The sequence below is a fragment of the Stegostoma tigrinum genome, chromosome 36 (genome assembly GCF_030684315.1).
Source record: "Stegostoma tigrinum isolate sSteTig4 chromosome 36, sSteTig4.hap1, whole genome shotgun sequence".
NCBI lineage: Eukaryota > Metazoa > Chordata > Chondrichthyes > Orectolobiformes > Stegostomatidae > Stegostoma > Stegostoma tigrinum.
Genome location: NC_081389.1, coordinates 18,362,900 through 18,386,488, shown reverse-complemented (window position 1 = coordinate 18,386,488; position 23,589 = coordinate 18,362,900). Strand labels below are relative to the sequence as shown.

The 23,589-nt window shown below is 43.2% G+C and overlaps 1 protein-coding gene across 2 annotated transcripts in view; it reads left to right on the top strand.

The window, feature by feature from the left end:
• The first annotated feature begins 466 nt into the window (after positions 1-466).
• LOC125446832 (sorbitol dehydrogenase-like) overlaps positions 467-23,589 on the top strand; it is a 41,508-nt gene continuing 18,385 nt past the window's right edge. Inside the window, exons 1-8 of one of the 2 annotated variants that reach the window (XM_048520719.2) lie at positions 467-561; positions 4,252-4,285; positions 8,171-8,335; positions 9,038-9,197; positions 16,414-16,532; positions 16,696-16,761; positions 21,419-21,594; positions 23,296-23,417. In XM_048520719.2, coding sequence (XP_048376676.2) covers positions 505-561; positions 4,252-4,285; positions 8,171-8,335; positions 9,038-9,197; positions 16,414-16,532; positions 16,696-16,761; positions 21,419-21,594; positions 23,296-23,417 — 899 coding nt within the window. In that variant the 5' untranslated portion in view covers positions 467-504. Of the gene's footprint in view, positions 562-4,251; positions 4,286-8,124; positions 8,336-9,037; positions 9,198-16,413; positions 16,533-16,695; positions 16,762-21,418; positions 21,595-23,295; positions 23,418-23,589 lie in introns of both variants that reach the window. The other variant, XM_048520720.2, reaches the window with a different exon arrangement.

Sequence of the window (23,589 nt, the reverse complement as noted above, 5' to 3'; positions counted from 1 at the left end):
ATCAGGTAATTTAGATTATTTCTGTTTCTGGGACCTGGCTGAGTGGAAATTAGTGGCCACAATATCTAAGTGAAGTGAGACACTTTAATCTACTGATAAATCGGCAATAACATACTTTGGGTTGGAACATAAATGCTGTATAATGCAATGATTTTTCTTTATGACCAAGTGTGACATTCAAAGCTCATTAGAAAGAGAACAGCAAGGACAGGTTAGCAATCAAACATCACATCATGGCCTTCTGCACTATGTAATTATTGATCACAAATCAACAAAATTTTGGGGCAAATTTTGCAAAACCTAACCGCGTCAAAGAACGGATTGTGTAAATAGTCTGCAGTTGCCAATGGTGGACTTTGAATCACAAAGTTGGAGGGAGGTGGGCAGCAGGGATTCCAAGTCAGCTTTACTTCAAGGACAACAGAGAGATAAAAACATATTTGAACAGTTATCTAACTTTACAAATTTAAAAGGCAGCCCCCGTTTTAGGCTGAGAGACTAGGAATGGCGAAGCTGGAAAACCTATCGGTTGTGGCCCACTCTCCCGGAGATCTGCGGCTGGTAACCAATAGTTTTTTTAATTTCAGTCTGCGTATCTTGGCACTGGGCACTAGTGGAGATGTGATGTGAAACAGCATGCACAAATCCGAATGGCATATTTGCTTTGATAGTTCAGTAAAAGAAACTAAAAGTATTTATATGAGGCTCCAGAAATTTGATTGTGCCCAGATAATGGACACGTGGGGAGGTGGGAGTGTTGGGGAGCTGGACGCACACTGTGTACACCTGTCAGCAATCAGGCAGCATCAGAGGAGAAAGAAAGCTGACATTTCGGGTCAGGACCCTTCTTCCGAAATGCCAGCTTGCCTGCTCCTCTGGTGCTGCCTGGCCTGCTGTGTTCCTCAGCTCCACACTGTGTTACCTCTGTCTCCAGCATCGGCAGTTCTTACTATCTCTACACCTGTCAGTGACAACACTGTGGTATTCATCGACTGCACAAGTTTGACAGGGGGGTGGCCTGGATGCTACCTGTTGTATGCTGCCGAGCATCAATTGAGGACATTTCAAGTGACAGTAGAGTGCAAACTCTGTCAATCCCTCTGATATGCTTTAGTGTGAAGACCATAACATCATTAAATTTATGAGCTACGGGGAAGTGAGGGTTGCAATAAGAGTGAGAGGCGCCAAATATCTTACACACCAGTTATCTAGTACTGAGCTAAAATGATTCTGAGGACCCCTTATACAGGATACTCAGATTTGTACATGGACAGGGGCTCAGGGAAGACAGGGCCACCATTAACAGCAGTGGGATATGGTTCTATTCTTGCATCTCCACTTATTTGAAATAAGAAGTTTTAAAACCTCTCCTAGTGACTAGTTTATTGAACAGGAGTGGTATTAGCAGTAAACATGTTTGCAACTTTCAACAAGTGTGATTAGGGATATGATGACAGATTATATCTCTGTGAGACATCAATTACTACTTTGGTTAAGTTCCAACATGCCAATTTAAGGTGAGACCACAGTAACTACAAGTAACTAACACAAGCTGAAGTGTTTTCAAGTTCAGCTGACCCACTTGGCTGCATGCAGGTGTTCTAAGGTGTTGTACTGTTGTTCCCTCCAGGGCTGGTTTCAATGCACCTGACTATCACTCAAAAACAACTCAGTGAAGGAAGGAATGATTCAGATTAAAAGTTAAGATTTGGGGAAAGATTGCATTGTAAATTGGTGCTTCAGGGAATTTACATTCCCAACAACTATGAATTTGAATGGCAGCCAGTTCAAACGTTGACCTCCACATGGAGGAATATCTTGAATAAGTTTCTAATGTAGGTCAGAGGAGCTGATGGCCTAGCCTTACTACTGTTGAACTGTTAGTCCAGAGACCTAGATAATATTCTGGGCTCCTGGGTTTGAATCCTGTCATGGCAGATGGTGGAATTTGAATTTAGTACAAATAAAATCTGGAATTAAGAGTCTAATGATCATGAATTGATTGTCAATTGTTGGAAAACCCCATTTGGTTCACTAATGTCCTTTAGGGAAGGAAACTGCCGTCCCTACCCAGTGTGAAATAGGCTGTGTGGTCATTCTGCCTTGTAAATCTGTGTCACGGTGTCTGCCCTGTCATACTTTCCCAGGCAGCAGTTTCAACCTCTTTAGTGAGAACTGTGGCTATCACCCACAGCAAATCCACCTTGAAATATCCCAGAGACACGGTGATTCATTACTTTAAATCCAGGGTGTGTTTTTAAAAGCTTCACTGACAACAAATATTCTGCAAAAGGTGTTCGAATATTACAGCATTGTGTCATGACGTGTAACCTGAGCCTGAGGCATTTGAAGTCAATGGGGTGAAAGTATGTGAACATTGCTTGTTACAACAGCATCAACATGCAGACATAAAGGGAACAAGAGGAAATGCCATGGAATTCAGCATGAGTTTAACAGCAAAGAAATTTATTTGGAAATGTACAAATGGAGGAAAATTGCAAAGTATCCCAAGGTTGTAAAGCAACAATTGTACCCTCCCTCATGTGCATTAAATCCAAAAGCAAAACCACACCCTCACGTCTAAACTTCCAAACGTGGCGACATTATAGAGTCATACAGCATAGAAAAAGCCCCTTCGGCCCACAATGTCTATGCCAACAAACACCATTTACCTACACTGGGTCCTGACCCTTCTATGCCCTGGCATTTTATCCAGATGCTCCTTATATGTTGCAAGAATCATACAGTCAAATAAAGTCATTCCGCACAGAAGTAGATCTTTCGGCCCAACCAGCCCACGTCGAACATAATCCCAAACTAAACTAGCCCCACCTGCCTGCTCCTCCCTCCAAACCTTTCCTATTCATGTACTTATCCAAATGTCTTAAAATGTTGTAACTGTACCCACATCCACCACCTCCTCAGGAAGTTCATTCCACATGTGAATCACCCTCTGTGTAAAAAAAATTGCCCCCATGTTTTTTTGTGAATCTCTCTCCTCTCACCTTAAAAATGCGCCCCCTAGTCTTGAAATCCCCCATCCTAGGAAAAAGACACCAACCATTAACTGTACCTATGCCTGTCATTATTTTATAAACTTCTATAAGGTTTCTAAGAGTAGCTGCCTCCACCACCTTCAGGCAGCACATTCCTTATTTCTACCACCCTCTAGGTGAAAACGTCCTTACACAGCTTACCTCCAAAGCACTAGCTCTTCACCTTAGCTTTATAGCCTCTGTTCTTAGACATGTTTGTCATGGGGAAAAGATTTTCTCCATCTACCGTGTGTATATCTCCTATATTTAATGTACCTCAATCAGATTCCCACCAAACCCACCCTTCACCCTCTTGTGCTCCAAGGAAAACAAGCTCAATCTATTCATCCTCTCCTCATAACTGAGACCTTTCATCCCAGGCACATCCTGTTGGATCACCTCTGCCCTCTTTCCAGTTCAATCATGTCCTTTCCATTGTACTTGTATAATACCACCTAATGGCTTCTTGGTTTGCACAATGCCCAAACATTTCAATGAAAAATGTCACAGAAAATCTGACAATGGCCATGGTGTTTGAGAATTTGCTTATGTTGTGTAATTTGGCTCCAACTCTCATTGAATAAATAATAACATCAGACACAACAGAAACAGAGATTGCTGGATGAACTCAACAGGTCTAGCAGCATCTGTGGAGTGAAAGCAGAAGGTAAAGTTTCAAGTCTAGTGACGCTGCTTCAGAGTTTCTGTTTGTTTTTCAGATATTCAGCACCTGCATTCTTTGTTTTATCATAACTCAGCCAGTTTGTCCAAGAATAAATTGGCCTGGTTAGGCAGTTTAATGAACACATTTTTCAGCTGCGTCTCCCCGAAGACATTTTCGGAAATTAGTGGTGAGTGTGCGCACATGGTGGCCGTGTGTTATACTAATGCTGCTTGTTTACAGGTTGGTTCAGGGATTAGAGAGAGATTAAAGTTTGCCAATCAGATACAAAGTGGCTAAATGGCAGGAGGCAGAGAGTAATAGTGGAGGTAACAGAGTGTGGAGCTGGATGAACACAGCAGGCCAAGCAGCATCTTAGGAGCACAAAAGCAGACATCTCCAGCGAAAACATCAGCTTTTGTGCTCCTGAGATGCTGCTTGGCCTGCTCTGTTCATCAAGCTTCACACTTTGTTATCTCAGATTCTCCAGCATCTGCAGTTCCTATTGTCTCATTTAGAACTTTCCTAAATCCATTTTTCATCCTCTCTCCACAGGAGAAACGCTCAATCCCAGAACCAGGTTTTAACGGTGAGTCTTCCAACAGCTTTATGTGTGCAGTTGTCCTCTGTCTTTACTTGCTGTTACTTTCTACACGTTAGACAAACCACCATTATTCCCTATGAAGCAAAATAATTCAGGGTTTAAAGGATGTGACATTCATAACATGCATAAATATCATAAATAAAATTGATAAATGGGATTCATAATTGGTTGTTTCACAACATCAGAGCCAAGTCATTTGGCCCATCAAGCTAATAATAACTTTTTTAAAAATAGGAGCCCTGTTGTTCTAATTGTCTTGCCCTTTACTTACAAACCCTTCCTCCCTTTAAGTATTTATTTATGGAAAGTTTCCACACCCATCTCTGGCATTGCAATCCATATTGCAACAGTGGAAAAATAGTTCACCTTCTCTCCTCTACTGCCCTTTCACTAATTGCCTTAATTCTCTGTTCTTTAGCTGCTGCGAACACTTCCTCTCAATACACTCTATCAACATCCTTCATATTTAAAATAGAGTTGCAGTAAGATGAAATGTTAATAATGGTTGAACTTTTATTTTCTGCGCTAGCACTTGGAAGAATGCAACGTAGTTTCCATAATGCTCCTATAATTAGGACACAGAATTGGGTAATACTTCCTGAAGCTAGAGTCAGAGACTTGGAGCATTGTATTGATGGAATATTCAAGATTGTGGAAAGAGATAATAGGAACTGCAGATGCTGGAGAATTCGAGGTAATAAGGTGCAGAGCTGGATGAATACAGCAGGCCAAGCAGCATCTTGTGAGCAGGAAAGCTGACGTTTCTGGCCTAGACCCTTGAACAGAAATGGAGGCAGGGAAGGCGGTTCTGAAATAAATAGGGAGAGGGGGGTAGGCGGATCAAAGATGGATAGAGGAGAAGATTGGGGGAGTGGAGACAGACAAGTTAAAGAGACAGGGATGGATCTAGTAAAGGTGAGTGTAGGTGGGGAGGTAGGGAGGGGATAGGTCAGTCTAGGGAGGATGGACAGGTCAAGGGGGCAGGATGAAGTTAGTAGGTAGGAAATGGGGGTGCGGCTTGAGGTGGCAGGAAGGGATAGGTGACAGGAAGAACAGTTTGGGGAGCCGGGGACGAGCTGGGCTGGTTTTGTGATGCAGTGGGGGGGAGGGGAGATTTTGAACTTTGTGAAGTCCACATTGATACCATTGGGCTGCAGGGTTCCCAAGCGAAATATGACCTGCTGTTCCTGCATCCTTTGGGTGGCATTGTTGTGGCCAACTGGAGGAGGCCCATGATGGACGTGTCATCTGAGGAGTGGGAGAGGGAGTTGAAATGGTTCGCGACTTGGAGGTGCAGTTGTTTATTGCGAACCGAGCGTAGGTGTTCTGCAAAGCTGTCCACCTGGTTTCCCTGATGTAGAGGAAGTCACACCGGGTACAGCAGATGCAGTATACCACGTTAGCAGATGTGCAGGTGAACATCTGCTTGATATGGAAAGTCTTCTTGGGGCTTGGGATGGGGGTGAGGGAGGAGGTGTGGGGGCAAGTGTAGCACTTCCTGCAGTTGCAGGGAAAGTGCTGGGTGTGGTGGGGTTGGAGGGGAGTGTGGAGCGGACAAGGGACTCACGGAGAGAGTGGTGCCTCCGGAAGGCACACAAGGGTGGGTAGTGAAAAATGTCTTTGGTGGTGGGGTCGGATTGCAGATGGAGAAAGTGTTGGAGAATGATGTGTTGGATCCGAAGGTTGGTGGAGTGGTATGTGAGGATGAGGGGGATTCTTTCCTACCTACTAACCTCTTCCCACCCCCTTGAACTATCCATCCTCCCTGGACTGACCAATCCCCTCCCTACCTCCCCACCTACACTCACCTTTACTGGCTCCATCCCCGCCTCTTTAACTTGTCTGTCTCCTCTCCACCTATCTTCTCCTCTATCCATCTTCGATCTGCCTCCCCCTCTCTCCCTATTTATTTCAGAACACTCTTCCCCTCCCCCATTTCTGATGAAGGGTCTAGGCCTGAAACGTCAGCCTTCCTGCTCCTAAGATGCTGATGGCCTGCTGTGTTCATCCAGCCCCACACCTTGTCATCCAAGATTGAGGAAACGTCAGTTTATAAAAAGTACACACAGATATTAATAACACTTCCTCAATTAAAGTAGTACTCATATAAATTGATGAGTGACAAAAGCAACTCATAGCCTCAGTAGATCCCTCAGGACACACGTGCAATCCTGAACTGGTGTTGAATTACCTTGTGGTAATATTCACTGCAGTTTGCATTCAAGTATGGAAAATATCATCATTCTCTTGACAAACAGTGTGTGGACGCACTGACATGTACAGGCTAGTCCTGCACAATGTTGTGTTTTGTGCATCAAGGCTTGGTGTTTTTCATTGCTCTAGTGCTTGTCACCATGTCAGACAGCCTGAAAGCGCTTTGTAGCCAATGGGAGTATTTGTGAAATGTGACCAACATTGTAATGTTGAAAATGCAGCGAATGCACAGCAAGCTTCCACAAACAACAACAAGATCATGGGCCGGGGCGGGGGTGGATTTAAAAAAGAACAAAGGAAGCGGATGTTGGAAATCAGTAACAAAAACAGAAATTGCTCGACAAACTCAGCAGGCCTGGCAGCATCTGTGAAAAGAAAGCGGAGTGTTCCATTTCCGGCCCAGTTCTGAAGTAGGGTCACTGGAACCGAAACGTTAATTTCTGCTTGTTCTCCACAGGTGCTGCCAGACCCACTGGGTTTTCTCCCAGCAATTTCTGTTCATGAGGGAACTGCCTGTTTTTTCGTGATGTGGACTGACAGAAATCGAAGATAATTCCCCCCTCTCTTTGCTGAATTGGTGCCATAAGATCATTAGTAGAAGGAAACAGGGTATCTGTTTAGCATGTCATCCAAAGCTCAGTACTACGGGCAATGCAGCCTTCCCGCAGTACTGCAGTAGACTGTCGCCCTTGATTTTTGCACACAAGTTCCAAAGTGGAACTTGAGTCAGGCATTTATCGCTGCCCCTAATCACTTTAGAAGGGCAGTTATTGCCCCTGACATGCCTGTGAAGGGTCTTGGGATGGCTTACTGCATTACAGGCCCTAAATATTTACTAGTGACTGTTTTTGGTATAAACCTAGAGTTATGGAAATGTGCAGCACAGAATCAGACCCTTTGGTCCAGCTCATCTATACTGACCAGATATTCTAAATTTATCCAGCCCCATTTGTCAACATTTGACCCCACATCCCTCTAAACCCTTCTCATTCATGTGCCCATCTAGGTGCCTTTTAAATGTTGTAATTTTATCCACCTCCACCACTTCCTCTGGCAGCTCATTCTATACACGCACCACCCTCTGCATGGAAAAGTTGTCCCTTAGGTCCCTTTTAAATCTTTTCCCTCTCTCTTTAAATCTATGCCCTTCTAGTTTTGAACTCCCCTAAATTGGGGGTAAAGACCTTGGCTATTCACCCTATTAATGATTCAATAAGTTCACCCCTCAGCCTCCAACACCCCAGGGAAAAATGTCCACCTATTCAGCCTCTCCTTATAGCTCCAATCTTTGCAACATTCTTGTAAATCTTTTCTCAATCTTTTTCAAGTTTAACAGCATCTTTCCGTTAGCAGGGAGCCCAGAACTGAAGCTTCATTGGAAAGTCATTGAAATGGGTAGTGCAAGCAGATTGCTAGATACGGCACAAGATATCTTGAAACAGATTGTTAGGCCTCATAACTTTATCTGTTCTGTATTTATGTTCAGCTTCAGGGTGTTTCTCATGAGCTGGTAATCTAATTTGTGAAGACAGAAGTAGCACTAGTTAAATTGAACATTGAAGGACGCTAATATTCATCAAAATATTAAAGCCGTATTTTTTTTACTAAAGAGTACATCTGCCAGTCCCTCATCACCCTTCTCTGCTGTATGTTCAGAGGTGCTCCTGAAGATGAATGCAGTTGGCATTTGTGCCACTGACGTCCATTACTGGCAACAAGGAAAACTAGGAGATGCTGTCATTAGAAAGCCCATGGTCTTGGGACATGAAGGCTCAGGAACTGTGGTTCAAGTGGGATCAGGCGTACAACATCTCAAAGCAGGTCAGTGTCTAAAACTCAGAGAAAGTTAATGAAATGACGGCACAGGGCTGGTATCCAGCCACCCTTTATTTACATATACTTTGTATATGGGCTCTGCCCAGCCAGTTCAGACCCAGTTCTTATGCTGAGAAGACTCTCTGAATCCCCTGTTTATATCTGTCAGCAAGCGCTCCCTGATTGGATGGTTAACACCGCCAATCAAGGAGCTCTTATCAATAAGATCCACCTGTTTCCAATTACTACAATTAAACTTTAAGAAGAATGTTAAATTTTTATTAAACTTTAACTTGAAGCACAAATGGCCATAGTCCTTACCCAGGCTGATCATTTTCCTAATATGTACAGAGGGTACTGTGGAGGGGAGCATCAAAAGAATTTGTTGCTGACTAAAGTACCCTCTCAGGTTGCTGGAAGGTATGTTCGGGTTGATGGATAGTCTCCAGTGGGGAAGATCCAACAAAAGGGGGCACAAATAAATTACCACAAGTCTGTTAAATTCAAGAGGACCCCTGGAAGCTCTTTATCACGTGAGGGCAGTGGGAATCTGGAATTTTGTTGTGTTATGTGAGTGCCAATTGGAGATTGAAGACAGATGGGCAGCTTTTTATTTAGGAAGGCATCCAAGGAAGGCATTCCCCCCCAATGCTTACCCATGCACCAAAGACCTGAGTCAAGAACTGTTCACTACCTCCTTTCTTTCAGGTGACAGAGTTGCCATTGAACCTGCTTACCCATTAGTAAATGATGAATTCTGTAAATCGGGACGCTACAATCTATCTCCAAAAATGTTCTGCTGTGCTACTCCACCCTACGATGGGCACTTGTCCCAATACTATGCCCACAATGCCAACTACTGTTTCAAGTAAGTACTGTGTAGCCCCTGATTTGATGGCGCCTGGTTACCATCACATGTTGGACGGTTTCCTCATCTGGATGTTTTCAAAGAAAAGCCCAGTTTGAGTGCTGCAAACAACTTGTAATTCTCAGCAACTACGAGACAGCAAGGACTGCAGATGCTGGAAGTTAAGAGTCGATAAAATGTGGAGCTGGCAGAGCACGGCAGGTCAGACAGCATCAGTGGAGCAGGACCCTTCAACAGGATTGGAGAGGGGGCAGGGAGCTGGGAAATAAATGGGGGGGGTGGGGTTGTGGGAAGGAAGGTGGGGTAGTGATAGGTGGATGCAGGTAGGGGGTTGGAGTGATTCATTAATGGGAAGGATGGGGCAGATAGGGTGAGAAGGGAGATGGGCTGGTTGTGCCAGTTCGATGAGGCAGTGTTGAGAAGGCGGGCTGGACATAGGATGAGGTTGGGAGGGTGGGGAGATTTTGAACCTGGTTAACTATATGTTGAGGCCATTGGGCTATAAGCTCCGAAGGCAGAATATAAGGTGTTGTGTCTCCAGTTTACTGCAGAAAGTGATACACCTCCCCTCTCACATCCCCTCTCACCTCCATTCAAGGCCTCAAACAATCATTCCAAATCTGACAGAGATTCACCTCTACGTACTTTAACCTGGTCTATTGCATCCATTGCTCCTAATGTGGTCTCCTCTATGTTGGAAAGACCAAGCCCAGACTCAGTGACCAATTCGCAGAGGTTATGCTCTCTGTATGCTCCAATCAACACCACCTTCCAGCTGCCAGACATTTCAACTCCCCTTCCCACTCCCTGGGCGACATGCCCATCCTGGGCCTCCTCCAGTGTCACAATGAGGTGACGCATAAACCAAGGAACAACACCTTATATTCCATCGTGAGAACTTACAGCCCAATGGCCTCAACGTAGAGTTTACCAGCTTCTAAATCTCCCCACCCCAGGCCTTATCCCATGTCCAGCCCTCCCTCTCATCCCCACCTACCTGACTTGACACAACCAGTCCATCTCCCTTATCTGCCCCAACCTTACCATTAACCAATCTCTACAACCCATACCTGAATCCACCTGTCACCAAATCCCCTTCCTACCCCCCGCCCCACCCCGCTCCCTCATTTATTTTTGAGATGCCTTACCCCTCTCAATCCTGATTTAGGGTCCCGACCCAAAACGTTAACTTTCCTGCTCCTCTGATGCTGTGCTCCTCCAGCTCCACATCTTATCGACTTGCAATTCTCTCGAATAAATCAAAACACTGCAGATGATCTGAAAAAGAAACAGACAATGCTGCAGAAACTCAGCAGGCCCAGCAGCATCTACAGAGAGAGAAAAACAGAGGTGTAAAAACAGAAATTGCTGGAAACTCAGTTCTGAGGAAGGGTCACTGGATCCGAAATGTTAACTTTAATTTCTCTCCACAGATGCTGCCAGACCTGCTGAATCTTTTTTCAGCAATTTCTGCTTTTGTTTCTGATTTTCAGCATCCGCACTTCTTTTGTATTTTTTGTTTGGTGAGAAAAACTAGAAGTAATGTTTTGAGTCTAAAATGTCTCTTCAAAATCTGGGACTGGAAATATTAACTCTGTTTCTTTCTCCACAGATGCTGCAACACTTACTGAGTTTCTCCAGAATTCCCTGCTTTTATTCCAGATTTCCAGCATCCACAGTGTGTTGTTTTGGATCTGTCTACTGACACCAATGCACTGCATACAAGAATAAGATGATTATTGAATATTTAAAGAAAAGTGTTACATTTTTACCGTTTATTTACATGACCATCTGTGATAATATTTGCACAATACATTGGCTTATTAAGGTACTCATTAATTTTTTTAACCAAAACATCACCAGTTATTTCCAACAATATTAATGTGATTTTCAGAAAGTAAAGTGGTCCTTTGCTTTACACTTTATTTATGTGACTCAATACACAGTTTCATTGAAATATTATCATGAATTGATATTTGGAAGTATATTTGTGAGATACTGTTGATAATGTGTAGTGTGCTTTGAGTCAGTAAGCACAGTCTTTGCTTTCTTATAAGCTAGTTGGGCGTTTCTATTTCTGATGGACCTCTTCCTGCTCTACTTCATCTCAATCTATCAGAGTATTTCATTCTCCCTTGTATTGGATCAGACAGGGCCCTCCCATAACAATTTAGAAGGTAGCCCAGACACAAATATTTTCTTATTTTTAAAGGTAAATGTGAAGTGCTTGTTCCAGATGTAATGCGACTGGTCAAACTACTTGATGTTAAGCAAAACACGATTTATTTAAACGATATTGTTAAAGTACAAACAAAGAAAGAGGCATTTACAATAACTTAACTCTATTGGAAAACTTAATAGAATCATAGGCACAGTAACTAATACTAATTAACTGTTCCAACATAGTAACATCTCATAAACACACCCTTGGCAAAAAGGAAAATTTAGACACAGATTCGCACGTGCAGTTCTCCAATCCAGGAGGAAAACATCAAGAGAAGATTCAGAGAGAGTAGCAGCCAGAAGACATTCTCTGAAGCTCTAGCTCTGTTGACACCCCAACAGCTTCTGACGTTACTGAAAGAAATAAAACCCAGAAATCTGGATCTACAAGAGCTGGCCATTCCCATTTAGGCTGCGTTTGAAAAAAAAAACACAATACCTCCCGAGAGGTTTATATTACCCCAGATTGCTCGGAACCTCTGCCTTACAACATCTCTTCAAAACAAAAGGACCAAATAACCCCTCATAACCATCTGATGAAGGTTTTTGGCCAAAACGATGACTTTACTGCTCTTCGTATGCTTGTCTGACCTGTTGTGTTTTTCCAGCCTCACGTCTACTGATGCTGGCTTCCAGCATGTGCAGTCATTACTGCCCCCTCTCTCTTTCTCATCATCACACCCTTATGCATCGTTTAGCTTCTCACTAAATACACCTACCCCACTTGCCTTTCTGTAGCAACGTGTTCCACAATGTTATAATATTCTCGGTCTTGCTCTGCTACTAAATAATATTTGCAGAATCTACTAAGAGAAGGAGATTGTTAACTTTATTTAAGAAATATCTTACTATTGTACCTTGATCTTGTCACAAGGCTGCAAGAGGGAGAAAAATCATGTGAGACTATATCACTTCCTATGATGATGTATCGTTAGTGTATCACACAGCCGAGCTAACCCCTTACACTCGTTACAACCAGTCCCTGGATGAGGTTCCCCAGTTTATTACAGCTCTAGCTGGGATACCCCAAATTATCAAGCTCCCAGTGAATTGGTTCTCCTTGTTTGTTCACCTACCCCTCGGATGAAACAATGTTAATTTAGAAATAACCTCTTCCCACATGGTTGCCTTTCAGACAAATAAGTTTATGTTTTAAAATGGAGCCAATTTGATGATAGCTTTATGAGTCCGTACAAATATGGGTTACTGTGCACAAGAAGCAATAATAATTCATCATGCGAACACATAGATTCAAAATGATAGTAAACTCCAAAAACCATTAGAAAAGATAAATGGATCAGTCTCTGAGTTCCTTGAAGAGCAGATGTTTGGTGATACTGCTAGCATGAAGGTAGATAATTCATTTTAAGATGCTTGGCTTTGCAAATCAGCTGAAAGGTATTTGTCCTGCTTTCTTTCAAATTTAGGTTCTCTTACATTTTGGCTTCCATCAAAGAGAGAGAGAAACTTCCTTTCTTTTTACCTACAATGAAAGGATGACATGGGGGCTTTCTCAGCTATGACCATCACATCCCTTCATCCACTGGCGCACACAGATCGGAGTTCAATGGCTTTTATCCCCTAATCTTATGTGGTCCTGAAAGGTGAAAATATAATATGCCTCTTGTAGCCTTTACTCCCATCATGTTCGCAGTCAGAGGTAACTCACAGGGGACTACAGTTCAGTTTGCAGTGCATTTCTCCCTTTAAATCACTCACTTGGAAGCTCCCTTGACACCCTTTGAGTATGACATTCCAGGATTTCCCATGAGGCTGGGAAAGTCCACACAGGTCTTTTCCACAATCATTGAATTATGCTCAAAAACACATTGTAATTGCAAATGCAATAAGTCTGCATGCAATCCAGCTGTATGCACCATTGTCCTGACAATGTGACAGCACAACAGTTGTCGATTTCAAGATTACCTGGTTCAGAGTTAGCTGAGTTTAAGATTAACTTTTATACCCAAATGCCAACAGATTCAAAACTGCCCACTCCTTTCTGCACTCCTTTTTCTCTCTCCCCATTGCAGTATCCTTGCCCCCTCCACATTTCCCATTGCAGCTCTTCATCACCATTACTGCTGGTTTCAGCCTCACTCAGACACCTTCTGGCAGTTGATGTATCAATTAATTTTATTTAGACATGATGTGGCAGTCGCTGGCTAGAACCTATCTCTAATGGTCCTGGAGAAGCTGGTGGTGAGTTGCCTTCATGAATGCTGCAGACCGAGGGTTAGTTGCAACCACAGTGCACTTAGGGAGAGATTTAAAACATCGTGGGCCCAGTGAAGGAACAGCAATATATTTCCCAGGCAGGGTGGTGAGTCATTTGGAGAGGAACTTGCAGAAGGTGATGTTCCCATGTATCCTGCTGCCTTTGTTCATAGATGTCGCAGGTTTGGAAGGGAGTCGGAGGAGTCATATTGTATTACTGGTAGATAGTATACATTGTATCTTGTAATAGTGGTGAAGAGAGACAATGTTGAACGTGGTGGGTGATGGAACAACCGGAGAGGGCAGGGGTGTGTTTTGTCCTCAATGATGTCGGATCCTCTTGGATGTTATTAGAGCTACACTCATCCAGGTAAGTGGAGAGTATTCCATCATATTCCATTTGTATCTTGGAAAAGGTAGACAGCACTGAGGGATCAAGAGGTAAGTCAGCTATTTCACTATGGGTTTGGAGTCACATGTAGTCCAGATTTTCATCTCTGATGGAGTTTGGTTGGATTCGATGGTTTTTTTTAATGATTATCCAGTAGTTTCATGATCACTGTTATTGAGAGTAGCATTGAAATTTCAGATTTATTCAAAAAAATTACTTTAAATTTCCTCAGTGGCTGTGATGGGACTTTAACTATCATTCTCAAACATTACTATAGTCCTCTGAATTACAACTCAATTAGGATTACCATTATAGGATCGGGTCCAATAAGAACGTAAGAACTAAGAACAGCAGTGGGCTATCCGACCCTTCGAGCCTGCCCTGCCATTTAATAAGATCATGGCTGATCTTTTTGAGACTCAGCTCCACTTACCCACCCACTCACCATAACCCTTAACTCCTTTACTGTTCAAAAATTTATCTAGCCTTGCCTTAAAAAACGCAGCAAGGTAGCTTCAACCGCTTCACTGGGCAGGGAATTCCACAATTCACAACCCTTTGGGTGAAGGAGTTCCTCCTGACCTCAGTCCTTCATCTGCTTCCCTTTATTTTGAGGCAATGCCCTCTAGTCCTGGTTTCACCTGCTAGTGGAAACAACCTCCCTACCTCCACTTTATCTACTCCCTTCATAATCTTATACGTTTCTATAAGATCTACCCTCATTCTTCTGAATTCCAATGAGTATAATCCCAGTCTGCTCAGTCTCTCCTCATAATCCAACCCTCTCAACTCTGGAATCAACCAAGTGAATCTCCTCTGCACCCCCTCTAGTGCTAGCATATTTCTTCTGAAGTAAGGAGGCCAAAACTGCACACAGTATTCCAGGTGTGGCCTCACCAGGACCCTATACAGCTGCATCATAGCCTCCCTGTTTTTAAACTCCATTCCTCTAGCAATGGCAGACAGAATTCCATTTGCCTTTTTAATTACCTGCTGCACCTGCAATCTTGCTTTTAGCGATTCTTGCAAAAGGACACCCTAGTCCCTCTGCACAGCAGCGTGCTGCCATTTTTTACCATTTAACACATAGTCCATTTTGCTGTTATTCCTACCAAAATGGATGACCTCACACTTATCAACATGGTACTCCATCTGCCAGACCTTTGCCCACTCACTTAGACTATTTATATCCCTCTGCAGACTTTCAGTGTCTTCTGCACACTTTGTTCTAGCACTCACCTTAGTGTCATCTGCAAATTTTGACACACCACGCTTAGTCCCCAACTCCAAATCATCTATGTAAACTGTAAACAATTGCGGTCAACACTGATCCTGGAGGCACACCACTACCCACTGACCGTCAACCAGAAAAATACCCATTTACACCTACTCTTTGCTTTCTACTGGTCAACCAATTCTCTATCCATGCCAATACATTACCTGTAATACCGTGCAACTTTATCTTATGTGTCAGCCTTTGGTGTGGCACCTTGTCAAATGCTTTCTGGAAATCCAGATACACCACATCCACAGGTTCCCCATTGTCCACCATGCAAGTAATGTCCTCAAAGAATTCCACCAAGTTAGTTAAACATGACCTACCCTTCATGAACCCATGCTGGGTATTTCCAATGGGACAATTTATATCCAGTTGCCCAGTTTAAGAAATGAGAAGAAGCTTGGTCATTTGGCCTCTCAAGCCTCCCCTGCCATTTAGTAAGATCATTGCCGATCTTGTACCTCAACTTCCTGCTGATTGATTGATTTATTGTCACGTGTACCGAAATACAGTGAAAAGCTTTGTTTATGAGCAGTACAGGCAGGTCATAGTAAGCAAGGATGTACAGATCAAAAATACTTAGAGACATATAGGTTATGTTGCACAGGATATGCGTTAGCTGAGATCAACGCTAGCAAGATCAGCCTTATTTGAGGCTAGAGAGTCCATTAACCAGTTTAACAACAGCCAAGAATAAGCTGTTCTTGAACCTGTTGGGATTCTGTACCTTCTGCCTGATGAAAGAGGTTGTACCGGGGTGTGATGGGTCTTTAATGATGTTTGTTGCCTTTCCGTGGCAGCAAGCTGTGTAATGGAGTCCATGGATGGAAGATTGGCTTCCGTGATGGTTTGATTCTCCTTGAAGTCCAACAGCCTTGAATATCCTCAATCACTGAGTGTCCCAGCTGTCTTGGAAATGGAATTCCGAACATCTGAATGAAGATGTTTCTCCCCACCTCAGTCCTAAGCGATGAGCCTCTCGTGCTGTAACTCCAAGAACCTCTACCTCTAGACTCTCACAGTCAGTGCAAGTGGTTAAAGGCGTGGACTCAATTTACCGAAAGAAGGGTGTGGCACATGTGATCCAAGCTGTTCCTTTGTTTCAGGCTTCCCGAGTCTGTGAGCTCTGAAGAAGGTGCTTTCATCGAGCCCCTTTCGGTTGCGATTCATGCTTGTCGTCGAGGCCGAGTGAATCTGGGCAGCAAAATCCTGATCTGCGGAGCAGGTAAGCATGGAGGTAAATGGCTTGAATGTCTTCAGTGACTAGATATCTTTGGGGGGGGGGGGGGTCAATGATTATCGCGCACCCAAGCATTGTTCCTCACAGCGTTGTCGAAATAAAATAACCACACCAAGACTGACACCTACGACCTTGTTTAATCATTCAGGACCCATCGGACTTCTGAATCTGCTGGTTGCCAAGGCGATGGGGGCAGCTCAAGTTGTGGTCTGTGGTAAGACTCAGTTTAATATTTCACATCTTGCTCGATTTTTGCAAGGGAAGGTTCCTGCATCCCCTGGCTTTCTTCAGTCTGAATCTAGGACTGCAGCTTCGTGGCATTTCCCCTGATAATTCCTCTGTAACCCCAAGATGAACATGATGACCAAGCTCTCATTTAGGATTGAGGGAAAGATAGGGCTTATTTACAGTCCAAGGGAGTTGGTGGATAGCAGGTGAAAACAAACTCCAGCTCTCCTCACTTGTTGACTTTTCTGATTTTTACACGAACCTGAATTCTCCCTGTTTTCGTAATTTAAACCCTCGAATGCTGATTTTCTAGGATTGTGAATGACTATATTCCATTGTAGTTTTGCGTGTGTCGGGATGGGCAGGTTTAATTTTTAACTTGTAATTTAACTGTTATTTTATAGTCTTCTATTCTTAACCATTCTTCCATTTGGGAGGCAATCGCCTAGTGGTATTGTTAGTAGACTATTAGTCCAGGGATCTGGGTTCAAATCTTGCCATAATAGATGGTCGAATCTGAATTCAACAAAAGCCAGGAATTGAGAGTCTATTGATGAACATAAAACCTTTGTAGATTGACATAAAAGTACATTTGTTAGGGAAGGAAACTGCCATCCTTACCTGGTTGGGCATGTGTGTGACTCCAGACCGACAGCAATGTGGTTGACTCTTAACCGCCCTCTGGGCAATTAGGGATGGTCAATAAATGTTGGTCCAGCCAGAGATGTTCACATTCTCTGAATGAATTAAAAGAAAAATTGAATGTCACCCTGTTTATAGAGGAGGCCTTATGACACAATGAATAGTGTCCCTATCTCTGAAACAGAAGCACTGAGTTCAAATCCCACTCTAGGACCTGATGGGCAATGAATCAGAGATGGTACGATGCAGAATAAGCGTCATTCTCTCATGCCAATTTCTTTGCTTTCCATCATACCCTTTCACATTATTTCTATCCAAAGCATACCTTGGAAAGTCTGTTCATCATGCAGCCAGACGGGTTGAATGCTAATCTGAAAATGGCCCAGCCTACGCCGCAGGCAGTAGGAGCAGGAGACTCTCCTGACCAACAGAGTAATGGAAAAATGTTGGCACTTTAACCCACCATAGCTCCAGCCTACAGCATACTTGTTGAAAGTGTCTGCCACTCAGCAGCTCAGCCTCCTGAGGGAACTGGTGGATGAGTGGTTGGCACAGTTGCCTGCTCGGCCGGTGTGGATCTGATTGGTCACAACTGCACGAGATCCAGCTTCCATCCCAGCTGAGAGTGGATTCAGGATCTGCCCCCTCACCACGACCTGTGGCGGATGTCATGGTGCTGCGTGTTAGACCTGCTTTCAGGCAGAGAGTGGAACAAAAAGGAACACCTTTCTGCCCAACAAACATCTCTGTTCGACAAATAAAATCTGCATGAAGGGGTCTGTCAGTCAACACATAGCCATTTCTGGATTTTGACTCAAAAAATGTTGAACTATTGTAGCCTTGAACTTTCTGAATGCCTGCCCTGAGCAACGCAAGTAACTGAGACACAAATTAATCACAAGGGGTAGAAGGTCACAGCCATGGCTGTGAGTGAGGTACACCTATAATGTAATGCCTTCAAATCTCCGTGATCCATTACAATATTCATCAGTGCTCTGACTGCATACATCTCTTGCCCCCTACCTCCAACAATAATGACCTGGCCCACAAGTCACAAAGCTTCTGTGTGAGTTTCCCTCATATTCTTTGTTTAACTCACGGTGAAGGATAATGCAGGTGGATGGTATTAGAAGGCTGCTAGAACACAGATAAAGAACACCATCCCTGCCAACATTTTATTTTAATTTTAAATTGCCTTTAAAAATTGTTCTATATCTGAATGCCCCTTTAAGATGTTGCTAAATGTCACTTAGTGTAATTTGTTAATTTTTTTCGCAGTTGCTGGATGGGATATAAAAAGACTTCAAAAGGTTTTGTAGCACAAAGGTAGTGTCCCTACCTCTGAGCCCGGAGGCCCATGTTCAAGTCCCACTTGCTCTAGAGGTGTATAATAACATCTCTGAGCAAGTCAATATGGGGGCAGTAGTTTTTGAAAACCTGTGTACTTTATCTTCGAGTCAGAAGGGTTGGATTAATATCCCATCTGCATCAGAGATATGTCATAGCACATCTGAGTAAGTTGATTAAAACTAGAAAGAGCTGGGCTCTTGAGGTGCAGTGATCTGAGCCATGAGGCAGTGCCCAAGCCCTACCTGTGCCATAAAATCTCTGAGCAGGTTGATTAGAAAACAAAGGGCACAGTGGTAGTATCCTTACTTCTGAGCTAAAGTCCTACCTGCTGCGTAATAACATGTCTAAAACAGATTGATTCAAGTAATTACGAAGAGTATTAGTTATATTCCATATAAATACTGGGCAGACTGAGTTGCACCAACTACTTTTGAAGGGACTGCTTCTTATTGGCTTGGCTGCACCTCTCCTAATTGGGTTTGGGGGTGTGGAGGCAAGACAAGTAAATGGCCTCATTTGTAGGGTCTGACCAAAGTGGAATTTCTGGGGCAGGTTGTTAGATCCAATTGCCTAGCTCTCTTCCATGGGTGGGTCTGAGCCCAGGTCTTCCTGGATAGGAAGCACTTGATTTCCACCAGTACGCTCAAGGTCTTCCATGATCAGCGGGCATCACAGATGCCAGAGCACGTTGTCAGCCAACAAAATGTGTAAATTTGTTAAGATTCCTTTAAAATTTGTTCTTTTGTTGTGGTGCCCCTTCAAAGGCTGGTGCTTTGATTAATTAATTAATTCGATTTATTGGCGTTCTAAAGAATTTAAAGAGACAGTTACTGACACGAGTTGTGAGTTGTGAAGTTAAGAAGTTATGCTCTTATAAGGTTCCTTTCTGTATTATACCCAAACCTGAGTAAAGACTAACTCTGGCCTGCTTCACCAATTGCAGTCAGAAGTTTAACATTCCTCAAGCCTGCTTCATGTCGCAACAGCCAGAAACAAGATGATTTTCTGATGATACATTATAATTGTTTGAATATTTATACTTACAGAAACTACCCTTAGCCCGATAGTGCATGTTCTGTCTTTCTAATGCATTCTCACAATATAAGTCAGCAGTGTGGTGCAATACTCCCTACTTACCTGGATGGGTGCAGCTCCAACAACACTCAAGAAGCTAAACACCGACCAGGACAAAGCTACATGTTTAACAGGCGTCATATTCTTAAACGTTCACTCCTTCCACCTCCAATGCGGAATGGTATCTGCAAGATGCACTGCAGAAATTCACCAAAGATGGCATCTTCCAAATTCATGGCCACTTAGAAGGGCAAGGGTGGCAGATACAGGGGAACATCACCATCTGCACATTCCCCTGCGAGCCATTCATCATCCTGACTTTGAAATGCACCATGTTTCTTCAGTGTCTCTGGGGCAAAATCATTGAATCCCCTCCCTAAGGGCATTGTGGATGTTTCTACAGCACTTGGACTCCAGCAGTTCAAGAAGGCAGCTCACTGCCACCTTCTCAGGGGCAACTAGGGATGGGCAATAAATGCTGGCCCAGATAGTGATGCCTTCATCCCAGATTGATACAAAAATGATTACGATATACACTTGGAAAGCTTTCCTAATTATCCTGATCCACACTATCCCTGGTGTGCGTGAATGGTGGTTGAATTTGTTGAAAGTAATTTTCTTGTTGATGTGTGCTCAGTGCTTCCTTTGGATCTAGATCATTTTACTCTCATTTCCTGTGTCAGACTGACAGACTGTATTGTTTATTGTAATCTGTATATATCCATACTGGTTATACAAAACCAATTGTTGTCCCAGGGTTTTTACCGATACAATGAAGCTGATTAAAAGGGCCATTATCCCCATATTGCCCTTGGTTAGACGAAGCTTTCATCAGATTCTATATGTACCTTCATCTAAAGGGTCAAGTGTAGCAGTGCATGGAAACACAACCAAGATCCCCTCCAAGTCATGCACGATTCTATTTTGGCTATATATTGGACATTCCCTTATTGTCACTAGGCCAAAATCTGTAGTTCCCATCCAGAATGCACCTGCAATGCATCAAGAATGCAACTCACTACTATTTTCGCAAGGGCATAAATTCTGGCCAATAGCCAGTGACAGTCGCATCCCCAAAATAGGAAGAAATAAACTTCCTTCCTATTCCTTTAATAAGTTTATTTCACCATGTTTGCATTTTGCTTAGCTTGTAGGCCTCCCCTTCACTTCAGAGCTCTTTCCTTTAACCTTCAGTTGGCTTTCCGCTTTGTGTAATTTGTTACCTTTCCCCAACTGCTGAGCAGTAAAGTCTCAAGTTGCTTCAAGATAGAAAGATCACACTATTTTTTCGCATTTTGTTTCAGGTGAGATAGAGGAGTCAATAAAAGCAGAAACAGTCAGTGAGAATGGGGAGAGTCAGTGAAAGTGTAGAGCGAATGGAGGGCACCATTGTCACCAGCAAATGCTAAGGCAAGTGGAGAAACCAGTGGGCAAACCTCACTCCGTCTTCCTTAGATAGTAACCTTTGCCAATTTCGATACATATCAGTGATGAAGAATAGCCAGTTTCATTCATTATTGAGCCGGGGCATCTCAAGCTCTTGTGCTGGTGAATTAGAGATGAGTTTGTTTTCTTAGATTTATCAAGTGCACGTCTGGAGAAGGCAAAGGAAGTGGGTGCGGATTTTACCATATTGGTGGCGAAGGAGACACCCAAGGATCTAGCCCAGAAAGTGGAGGAAGCTCTTGGCTGCATGCCAGACACAACAATCGAGTGTACTGGTGCCGAGTTCTGTGTCCATGCTGGTGTGTATGTAAGTACTGTGTTAGAGTAAATCAACATCCTTATAGTATCATCATTGTCACAGAGCCATTCAGCACGGAAACAGACCTTTCAGTCCGAACATTCCATATTGACCGTAAACCCAAATTAAACTAGTCCCACCTTCCTGCTCCTGGCCCATATCCCTCCAAACATTTCCTATTCATGCACTCATGTGAACCAACCTCTGTGCAAAAAAAGGAGCCCCTCATGTCTTTTTAAAATGTCTCTCCTCCCACCTCCAAAGTGCGGCCTCCATTCTCGAAATTGCCAACCCGAGGAAAATGACATCTACCTCTAACCCCATCTTTACCTCACATGATTTTATAAACTTCTATAAGGTCACTTTTCCATCTCCTGCGCTCCAGTGTAAAAAGTCCTAGCCTAAGCAGCATTTCTTTATAACTCAAACCTTCCATACCTGGCAACATCCTGGTATATCTTTTATGAACCCTCTCCACCTCAATAATATTCATCCTATAACAGGGTGACCAGAACTGGACACAGTATTCCAGAAGAGGCCTCACTATTTTCCAATACGGCCTCAGCATGACTTACCAATTCCTAAGGTCTGAGCAATGAAGGCAAACATGCTTAATGCGTTCTGAACAATGCTAGCCATATCTGGACCGTAGCTCAGCCTGAGAAACTGTCTGACCATTTGAAGAAAAAGCCAAATTCAGAAAAAAATAAGTGGAATGAAATAGACAGTGCTGAAAATCTCAGCAGGTCTGGCAGCATCTGTGGAGAGAGAAACAGAGTTTACATTTCGCATCTGATATGACTCTTTTTTGCTCTTCTGCAGTGACACATTTCCTATCTAATTCAACCAATTTATTACACAGAATATAAAGTATGAGAAAGAAACAGGTCATTTGACCTGTTAGACTGTACTGGTCACAAATATCCTCTCTTTCCACCTGCCTTATCTTCAGCTTTTTGTGTGAACACTCTAATCCCGTTTTTTTCAAATTCTCATCTAGTTTTCTTTGGAAAACACTTTGGAAGTTTGCACCGACTCTTGCATGTAATAGTAAGTTCCAAATTCTAACTACTCTCTGCATAAATAAATATCCATTTATCCCCCAATCAGATTTAATTATGGCCACCTTGAATTTTAGCCCCTTAATTCCCTGATATCACAGGGTGCGCGATTGCTAGCTGTGAAATTCTTAAAATTCATTCATGCATCAGAGGCTGGGGACAGCATTTATTGCCCATCCCTAATTGCCCAGAGGGCAGTTAAGAGCCAACCACATTGCTATGTGTCTAGGCTCACATGTAGACCAGACCAGGCAAGTGTGTCAGTTTCCTTCCCCATTAGTGACCCAGATGGGTTTTCCTGATAATTGACAATGGTTTGAATCTTAGAGTCATTATTCCAGATTTTTATTGAATTCAAATTCCACTATCTGCCACAGTGGGATTCGAACCAGGTCCCCCAAGCAATATCTGGGTCTCTGAATTAACAGTCCAGCGACAGTACAGTTAGGCCATCACCTCCTCGAAAATGTAGGAGATGTGTTACCACCAAACATTGGTAAAGTATTAAAAATGTGACTAATATGTTTTCTGGGGCATTTGGGTTGTGCTTATTCATTTTTTTGAGGTGCTTCATTGATCTGCCATTCCATGTCATTGTGAACAGTAGTTTTCACTCCCTCTCAACTCATGTGTGTGATATTTCCCTTAGTCCACTCGGTCTGGTGGGACTCTCCTCCTAGTTGGTCATGGTGAAACTTTGGTGAATGTACCCCTTCTGAATGCAGCCATTCGAGAGGTCGACATCCGGGGAATGTTCAGATACTGCAACACGTAAGTACTAGCACATCCTTGCCTCCAGCAACAAAATAACTTGCTGACCCCTGGCTTTTGACATGATTTGAAGGCGAAGGTTTGAAATTATTTTAGAGTTAGATCTTAGAGCTAAAGTGATCAAAGCAAATGGGGAGAAAGCAGGGACAGGGGACTGAGTTGGATGATCAGA